Source organism: Leptonotus elevatus, chromosome 17, assembly GCF_054856555.1.
Source record: "Leptonotus elevatus isolate MCC_2025b chromosome 17, RoL_Lele_1.0, whole genome shotgun sequence".
In the NCBI taxonomy this organism is placed as follows: Eukaryota; Metazoa; Chordata; class Actinopteri; order Syngnathiformes; family Syngnathidae; genus Leptonotus; species Leptonotus elevatus.
In genome coordinates, this window is record NC_141255.1 from 14,272,779 (window position 1) to 14,282,500 (window position 9,722).

General features: G+C 45.9%; 1 protein-coding gene across 3 annotated transcripts in view; it reads left to right on the top strand.

Annotated features, from left to right (window-relative positions):
* Positions 1-9,592, top strand: part of atp2b1a (ATPase plasma membrane Ca2+ transporting 1a) — a 28,658-nt gene extending 19,066 nt beyond the window's left edge. Inside the window, exons 13-22 of one of the 3 annotated variants that reach the window (XM_086058196.1) lie at positions 217-396; positions 486-573; positions 649-755; positions 829-1,020; positions 3,012-3,225; positions 3,299-3,510; positions 3,581-3,688; positions 4,558-4,746; positions 5,225-5,317; positions 7,199-9,592. In XM_086058196.1, coding sequence (XP_085914322.1) covers positions 217-396; positions 486-573; positions 649-755; positions 829-1,020; positions 3,012-3,225; positions 3,299-3,510; positions 3,581-3,688; positions 4,558-4,746; positions 5,225-5,317; positions 7,199-7,588 — 1,773 coding nt within the window. In that variant the 3' untranslated portion in view covers positions 7,589-9,592. Of the gene's footprint in view, positions 1-216; positions 397-485; positions 574-648; positions 756-828; positions 1,021-3,011; positions 3,226-3,298; positions 3,511-3,580; positions 3,689-4,557; positions 4,747-5,224; positions 5,472-7,198 lie in introns of all 3 variants that reach the window. The other 2 variants (XM_086058199.1, XM_086058197.1) reach the window with 2 other exon arrangements.
* The last annotated feature ends 130 nt before the right edge of the window (positions 9,593-9,722 follow it).

Below are 9,722 nucleotides of genomic sequence, written 5' to 3' on the forward strand. Positions count from 1 at the left end.
AATAGATCGCGTAAACAATGTTCGATAAATATGTAACAAAAGTATTCAGGTAAAATAAAAACTATGTTGCATTATGGTTCCTCTGACAAGAACAAATTATCCCCAAATTTGTATATCATTACATGCAGCGTGTTATTACACACTTCTGGGGAGCAGCGACCAGCATTTTCAAATGTGTACTTAATGAATGAACATGTTTGTTTGTTTTTTCTTCAGGTCCCTGACGCCATCAGAAAGTGCCAGCGCGCCGGCATCACGGTGCGGATGGTGACGGGCGACAACATCAACACGGCGCGCGCCATCGCCAGTAAGTGCGGCATCCTGCAGCCTGGAGACGACTTTATCTGCTTGGAAGGCAAAGAATTCAACCGACGGATACGCAACGAAAAGGGAGAGGTGGGCGGCACAGCAACGAGGCTCACATCCGTCAGACGCTTCCAAAAATACTTTTCGGTGATTCATTTTGATTCTTGTTGTATTTCTAGATCGAGCAAGAGCGCATTGACAAGATCTGGCCCAAACTGCGAGTGCTGGCTCGTTCTTCCCCAACTGACAAGCACACTTTAGTCAAAGGTTGGTTGATTTTGTCGGACGTAAATGTGGGGAGTCGTTGCTTTTGCGTTGAGCTCACGTCTTTGACCGCTTTAGGTATTATTGACAGCACCGTGATTGAGCAGAGGCAAGTCGTCGCCGTCACAGGGGACGGCACCAACGACGGTCCCGCCTTGAAGAAAGCCGACGTCGGCTTCGCCATGGTGAGGCACGCAGTGATTTGAGTCATCCGCGATGGCATATATGATGTCACGAATCGTCCCTCTCCCCCTGCAGGGTATCGCCGGCACTGACGTGGCCAAAGAAGCGTCCGACATCATCCTGACCGACGACAACTTCTCCAGCATCGTCAAGGCCGTCATGTGGGGACGCAACGTGTACGACAGCATTTCCAAGTTCTTGCAATTTCAACTGACCGTCAACGTGGTGGCCGTCATTGTGGCGTTCTCGGGCGCCTGCATCACACAGGTTAGCCTTAGCAAACACTTCTTTTCTTTTTTTGCACCCAAGTCAGGGTCAGGTCGCTTGATTTTGAGTCATATTTGAACTTAGCGAGCTTTTGGTCTTTCTGGCTTTGCAGACTGTTTGGTGTGGACCATCTTTCGGCTTGTTGGCGTAGAAACAAAATGTTTCCGCATCTAATTCCGTGCCTCGTTTTTCTTAACTAGCTGCAGATGAGAGCCAACGCTTGTGGTAATTTTGAATACAAGCTTCAGGAACAAATGCTAACAACCGAAGTTGTAATAATAGTTGTGGATTTTTCATTTTTTGTTTTGACTTTTGTTTTTATATTCAGTTTTAATTTGTTCATTTGTATATTTTCTAAAAATGCTTCATTTTACTTTTGTTTATCATTATTTATTATTTATTTTTTTAACATACAGTGCAGGCGCTAAAAGTTTGGACACTTTCTTATTCCATGCATTTTCTTTATTCTCATGACTTTGTAGATTCTCACTGAAGGCATCAAAACTGTGTATGAACTGATGTGGAGTTATGTACTTAACAAAAAAAAGGTGAAATAACTGAAAACATGTTTTATATTATAGATTCTTCAAAATAGCCATCCTTTGCTCTGGTTACCATTTTTTGCATACTCTGGGCATTCTTACATCTGGGAACTCCTTAAAGACTGTTGGAAACCCCTTTCAGGTGACTACCTTTTGAAGCTCATCGAGAGAATGCCAAGAATGTGCAAAAAAGTCATCAGAGAAAAGGGTGGCTATTTATGTATTCATTTTATTATTTTTTTTACCTTTTTTTGTTAAGTACATAACTCCAAATGTGTTCAATAGTTGTCATCATAGTTTTGGTGCCTTCAGTGAGAATTTACAATGTACATAGTCATGAAAATAAAGCATAGTATTGAATGAGAGTGTGTCCAAACTTTTGGCCTGTATTGTATAGTGCATTTGTCATGGGCAAGATAAAACAAAAAAGAACTATTCAACCTTCTCTCTTCCATATATTAATATAAAAATGAATACATTTAAAATCAACCCCAAAAGTTCATGAATTAAATTAACTGACATGTTAGGCAGGATGTTTGCACCATAATTATAATCACCAACTAGTTTTGGTTAGTTTTATAAATGTGACATATGTCTTACTTTCATTTTAATTTAATTTATATTACAAAAATGCATTTTTTAAATTTAAGTTTTGTCTTTGTTTTTGCTAACTATAATAGCCTTGGCACAGACTGCTGCTTAACCCATTAAGGCCTAAAGCGCCTGGCAAAACATGCCTTGACTTTTAGAATCACCACCGAAAACCTGAAGTTCCCTGGAAATATTATTGTCAACGCCTACTAAATAATTGATATCTTAGCTCCTGAAGCAGATAGAAACATTATTCCAAAAACATTAATCACACATAAATCAACAAACAACTGTGTCACATCTGCATGTCTATTTACCTTCAACACTGGAGCGCAGTTGTGATAACCTCGGGGGATCGAGTGGTAATTATTCGTCGTCCATGCTGTTACAATGCCATTGAAATTTTCAACATCCTCATTGTCTACAAACATATTTCCTAACACAATGTCACTGTCAACTGGTTACACTGATTCGAAATCCCCCCGCGCCGTCGTCAATCACATCATTTATTTCATAACTCCCGCGAATCTGCGTCAGCCATGAATGCTCCAATAAAATACCAGGACATGCCACGAGGCCCACGTCACAATGACGTATCCACTCTCCCGTCTTTAATTTTAGAAGAGCGCTGTCACAGATCTAGTGGTAGAAACGCGGTAATGCACCCCTTTTGCTGGGAGGAAAAAAAGCAGATTTTTATTTTTCAGTCAGTACGATCATCTGAAAATGAAATGATCGACCAAGCTTTTGCTTTCATTGACTAGACCACACCCCTTTAATGCTCACGTGATCCAACACATTGATACTATATAGTGCGCAGTGCAGCCTCTTTGTAAAAGCAGCGCTGTTTATTTGCAGGACTCTCCACTGAAGGCGGTGCAGATGTTATGGGTCAACCTAATCATGGACACTTTTGCCTCACTGGCGCTGGCCACGGAGCCGCCCACCGAAGCGCTGCTGCTCAGGAGGCCGTACGGCCGCAACAAGCCTCTCATCTCTCGCACCATGATGAAGAACATCCTGGGCCAGGGCGTGTACCAGCTGGTCATCATCTTCACGCTGCTGTTCGCCGGTAAGGGAAGGTTTGAGTTCGCCCGCTGGATTGGTCCTTGACGCCACTGACGTTTACACACCGCCGACCGCAGGAGAGACCATTTTCGACATCGACAGCGGCAGGAAGGTGCCCCTCCGAGCGCCGCCGTCGGAGCACTACACCATCGTCTTCAACACCTTCGTCCTGATGCAGCTGTTCAATGAGATCAACGCCCGCAAGATTCACGGCGAGCGCAACGTCTTTGACGGCATCTTCAACAACCTCATCTTCTGCAGCATCGTCTTAGGCACCTTCATCATCCAGGTAGCGCCCGATCATCCGCACGCCGGCAAAAAGCGTTTCGCCTCTAACGGCGTCCCCCTCGTCCTTCCAGATCGTCATCGTGCAGTTTGGAGGGAAGCCGTTCAGCTGCGTGGCTCTCACCATCGACCAGTGGCTCTGGTGCACTTTCCTGGGCTTCGGCTCGCTGCTTTGGGGGCAGGTAAGACATTTTCATCTGTAACTCAAGACTGCCCCTCTGTGGTGGGATTTGCATAGCGCATGAAAGCACTTCATCTCTTTGCAGGCATATTTGAGTGTTTGGTTGGTAGCCTACTAGTGCATTCAATTGTCAATGTACTAGTGCATCATTTGTCCTCACAATTTAGTGCACTAGTAGAACTAAGGCACTGTCTGCACACTACTTGTACGACTAGTCGTTCTACTAGTGCACACCAGTAGGACTATTATGTTTGCATGACATTTCTCCGCACTAGTTAAATGACTATGGCGCCATCTGTGTGATATTGGTACTACTAGTTGTTCTATTAGTGTGCATGAGTAAAACTATGATATCTTACTAGTAGTGACTTATTTTTACACTACAGCCTTCAACGACTGTATAACATTTCTGCGTAGTAGTATAACTCAAGGGCACCATTCACACTAGGAATTCACACTACTAGTGCACACTAGTAGACCTGCAATGTCTTAAGATTTGATCAAATTTTTCCGTACTGTCTTCCACTACTGTATGGCACTTCTTTAGGGCACCTTTTGCACAGTACTGGTGCTACTAGTGGAGTGCTAGTTTTAGCCAGTTGAATTTGGCAATGTCATGAATTGTACTAGTAGCACAGTTGTTCTGCTAGTGTGTATATATTTCAAGACAGTATTGGAAGGCAGTAAAGGGAGGAAAAGTCACTACTACTAGTAAGACATACGCGTTCTACTAGTGCGCCAAATTGTCTGTGAGGTGTCCGGACGAGTACATGGACAATTTAGCACACAAATTGATTATCAAATAAATGGATAAGATGAAGTGGCTTGCCATAAGTGGTTGTTTTACCTTGCGTCTGTTTTTTTTGCCAGGTCATCTCGTCGATCCCCACGAGCCGCTTAAAGTTCCTAAAAACGGCGGGCCACGGCACTCAGAAGGAGGAGATCCCCGACGAGGAACTGGAGGAACTGGACGACATGGATGAGATCGACCACGCCGAGCGGGAGCTCCGTCGCGGACAAATCCTCTGGTTTCGCGGCCTCAACCGCATCCAGACTCAGGTAATGAGCCAAAGGCCCGACGGCGCTCACGAGGGAATCACGAGCCATCGAGCCTTTTCCCGTAACTCTCCATTGCTGTTGCAGCGGCACTCTGAAGGAATGTCGGGCCAAGCGCCTGCTATGGGCGGGGCTAGAAAGTAATTGAATGAAACTCCTCAGCTGACTTTAGCAACGTCGATTAGCAGCAAGACGGTGGCGATTGGCGAAGCGTGAATCGGTGGAGGTTCGCGTTTTGATTTTTGGGATGAAAGGTGACGAGGAAGGGAAGCAGCTGATTGGCCAAAGAATTGCGAAGCGTCTCAGCTGCCGAGTGCCTTTTTTCAAAGCCAAACTCCTCGCTGTTTTTCCTCTTTTTTAACAAGTCCAATTCCCAAATGATTTTCCACTCGTGCGCTTAAGATGACGATTGCTCTTATTTCCCTTTTCTCTCTCTTTGTCCTGTGGGCTTTGTGCTGTCACGCTGTGTGGTTCTTTGCAGATGGATGTAGTGAGTGCGTTCCAGAGCGGAACTTCCTTTCAGGGGGCTCTGAGGCGGCAGGCCTCCAACTCCAGCCAGCAGCAGCAGCACGATGTAACCAATGTTTCTAGCCCTACACATGTCGTAGCCTTTACCTCCTCCTCCACTACTTCTCCTTCTACTACTACCACCACTACCACCACCAACAACAACAACAACGGCAACAGCGCCACCGCTGCCACCAACTGCGCTTCTGCCGCTGTGGGGTGTGAGTGCGTGTTCTCCTCTCGTGCATGAGACCATGTGTCCTCTTCTAACCTCCTCCTCCTCCTCCTCCTCGGCTCTCTCTCCTTCTCTCTCCTTCCTGTTGACAATCCAAACAAGGCACCCACATGTCCCATCAAGCTTGGATGCCACATGATGCCGTTCCTATCTATGTACCATGTGAGCAGGTGGCTTCTGGCGTGGAGATGTCTCTCTTTTTTTTTCTCTGTGCCATCACGTTGTCTTCTGTTGGGCTTCTGCTTGGAATGTTTTTTTTGGACTGTGGTGAATAACGAGGGAAATGTGTCACTGTGTGCATTTTCTCAGCAACGTCTTCCCGATTGAAGCAGGTCGCGCCTGCCTCGTTCAGTCCGTGTCGCAGCGCTCTAGTCCCTGACTGGCTAAATGTTTTGAGTATACGCCCATGGACACGAACTTAAAGGCGGCCTCAAAAGCGCCGCGGGGCTTCCTCGGATGATCCCGATCGGCTCTCCTCTCCCGCAGGTCTTCCTGCTTGCGTGAGAAGAGGGGACGGATGACGATCGGCGGCTCTTTTTCCTGCAGGTGGAAGAGTTCGGCTCAATAACTTTTCATTCCAGGTCCTCCCAAAAGGTGCAAGGCGGTCGTCCGCGTGTGTGTGTCAGCAGTCGTGTGTCGCTCCGCATCCCACGGAGCCGCCGCGTGTTCTTCTTTCGATTCTGTGAAATGTGTCATGGGCTATACTCAAAGGTTTACTGCCCTTAGAGCAACAAGGTAGCACACGCTCTGCATGGGGTCGCTCTCGGCTCTCGTGTGCCTTTTTTTGTTTTTTGTCTAACGACATGCCCGACCCGCTTGTGGACGTGCTTGGCTGCAGAAGCTTTTTTTGTTTGGACGCTACAAAAAACGCATATGCTCGCTTTCCTGTCTTCCCGTCCATCATCTCGTCTTTGATCTTCTGTCTTTCCTGTCTCCTGTCTTCTTTTTCATCACTTCAGTCTTCTCTTGTTCTTTTCTCCCGTCCTGGCTCCTCTCAGTCGTTCAGTCCAGTGCCCTTTCTCTTTTCTTCTATTGCATCTTCTTTTGTATCGCTCTCATTCTCCTCTCTCTCCTTTTGTTGTCCTCCCTTCTGCTTCCTCGCCCATCTCTTCTGTCCTCTTCTCTTGCATCTTTGCACTCTGTCTTCTATCTTCAACCCAATCTCATCTTTCTTCTTCTTGTGTGTGTCCTCTCTCCTTTTATCTCCTCTTTTCTGCCCTCATTCCTCTCTTCTCTTTCTCTCTCTCTCTCCTCTAAGCATGTCCAACACCTTTTAGGCCTTTGCCTCTTCTCTCTTGTTTTTTTGCATTTTGATGAATAATCGCAAGCGGGCCTCTCCAGAGCGTTTGGTAACGTACTTGCACGCACTCAACACACTCGTTTGGGTTTGCCGCTGGCTCACTTTGTGCATCGACTCACCATCCAAAAGCGCTCCGACACACGAGCGCCCGCACGCCTCAGCAATATCAAGGCCTCCATTTTGAGCCGAGATTCAAGAGGCGGAAAGTGTACGATTCAAATTGTAATGTCGCTGGAGGCTCGTACACAAGGTGTCTGAACGTCTTGCACGTGTCTCACTGACGGCGTTCTTGTGTTGAGGCAACTAAAAACTCACCTCGTATTGACCCAAAAGAAAGCGTACGACCCCGACACCATCCGTCCGTGCCTGCGGTCTAACGTCGTGTTTTCTTTCCCCCTATCCCCCGACTGCAGATCCGCGTGGTGAATGCATTCCGCAGCTCCATCTCCCTCTATGAGGGCCTGGAGAAGCCCGAGTCGCGGTCCTCCATCCACAACTTCATGACCCACCCGGAGTTTCGGATAGAGGACTCGGAGCCGCACATCCCCCTCATAGACGACACGGACGCTGAGGACGACGCGCCCACCAAGCGCAACTCGGCCAGCCCCCGCAACGCCTCACCGGCACCGCCCTCGCCGGCCAGCACCGCCCCGCCTTCCCCTGGCCCCACCCTCAGCCCCGCCTCCCCAAACCAGAACAATAACGCTGTGGAGAGCAGCAACCACCTCCACCCGGAGGCCACCAAAGCAGGCGAGCCCCCCGTGCCGGGCAGCCCCCTACACAGCCTGGAGACCTCCCTTTGATCGCAAAGCACGCCCACCTCCCTGAAAGGCACCTTACCACTTTTCTACACCGGGGGGGGGCGGGGAGCGAAACAGGGCGCTGCGCGAGGCGGGGCTGGACGAACATTGGGAGGAATGTAACGGCGTGTGTGGATGCTTTCAGCTCCTTCTTCTTCTTAAACTACACCAGGACTCTGCCGCCCCCCGCTGCCCCCACTTTTGGTTCGTCTGGCTGGACAAAGGCTGATTATAAACTCTTGATCGAAAGTGACTTGTTTTTCTTATTCTATTCTTATTATTAATATTATTTGAATTGTGAGGAGGCGGAGTAAGTCCTCACGGCTTGAAGACGACAGAACCTTTTTTTTTTTTTTTGCTTCTCTTTAATCTCAATGGTGTTGTATATTTAGCTCTTCGGCCCTCGCTCACACACAAAAAACTTATTTCTGCTCCATTTGGCTGTTAATATTTTTGACTTATTTATGTTTATGGAGGAAAAAAGCAGGTCTGTTTACAAAGTTTGTAGATACTTTTTTTCTGTTTGTAGGCAAAAGAGCTTCCTGATGTATGATGCAGAAAACGGGACAGATTTAAACAAAAAAAAAAAAAGATAATTTCAGATACTGCTGTATTTTCAGGAAAAAAAAGGGTGTTTCTATTGAAACTTAAGTATTTTTGCCTGCAAGTTTTATTTGTTATATATTTGTAGATAAATATAGAAACTTCTAGCCAAACCAATAAACACTAAGTCTTGTATAGAGAGGAGGCCCGCCCGGCCCCCGATGATGTGTTTTGGATCATCGCTATAAATATTTACTCTATAGTTTCCATGTGCACAAAACCTTCCGAGGAAAAAAAAAAAATCCTCAGTTTCATCTGTTATCTTGTGTTCAAAGATTTCCACATGTTGAAAGCTTCTCAGCACACAAAAAAAAAAGGGAGTTCACGGGGCTCGTATTTAGCAAGCGTGGCCTCTTCCGACACACTTTCAGAACAAGGTGACACACTTTTACATGTTATTTGCACAAAAGGAACAAGACAAGTTGGGTTCAATTGAGACTAAATTAGCCAGTGAATGTGCCTTGGCTCGAGTCAACTTTCAAGCTTGATCAACCCTGCGGATGCTTGCTAAATATAGACACCCCCCCCCCCCCCACACACACACACACAACTGTGTTCTTGGAATCTGTGTACTTTACGTTTTTAGTGTTTCAGCCCCCCTCACAGATGCAACATCTAAAATGTTCCGCTTTCTTCCACCCTACACACAGGAACCATTTTTGGACACCTGATGTACTGGAAACATTAAAAAGGATCTATATATTTTCTTTCATTCTTTTTTTGTTTTGTTTTAAGAATAAAGACGAGGCATACACTGGTATCTATCTGCACAGGGTACTTTATTTCCTAGCAAGAGTTTTGATACAGAAACAACAAATGTACCTTTGTATTTTTATGACGATAAACTGATTGAGCTTTCATCATGCTCACGAGGATTTGACACTGCGGGGAGGCCACTCAATTGTCTGTTGTTCTGGAACATTCATCTCAGGGTGCAAATGGGTTAGAGGGAGAGAAAGAGAATAGGCCTCTTTTTGTTGCTTTTTGTATTTTTGTTTGGTTGGTTTGGTGGCTGCACGTTCTTCCTGCAACCCCCCTAGGCTTTCTTCACCCGGAGGCGTGTGGAATAAACATTGAGAGGGAGCTGGCCTGATGTCCTTGTTTGGTTTTACAGATATGACAAAATAGCAGCTAGGAAGACCTTGAAAACACAAAAAAGTAGAATCCATACCAGGAGTTTGTTCTGTCGCTTCTTCCTGAAAAACATGGGAATGAATGTTTCCCCCCCCCCCCCCCATTTGTTTTATGGATTTTTGTTTTTTATCTTTTAACATTTGGAAATAAAAGTACTTCATGTCTGTTTATCTTGAGCATTTTAAATGGATATCGTGATTGGATTTACATTTGAAACTTGTCGAGTAATGTGTATGGTTTTTAAAAATAAATAATGTATTTAGCCTACATGCAGCGGCCCTGGTCATTTTGCAGTAGCTTTCTTTTATTTGCATATTATTTGAAGTGTTGCAGTTATGTGTAATCACTAAAATGTCTAATATGTGACCGTACATGTCTAATTGCAGATAAGATTAGCAAT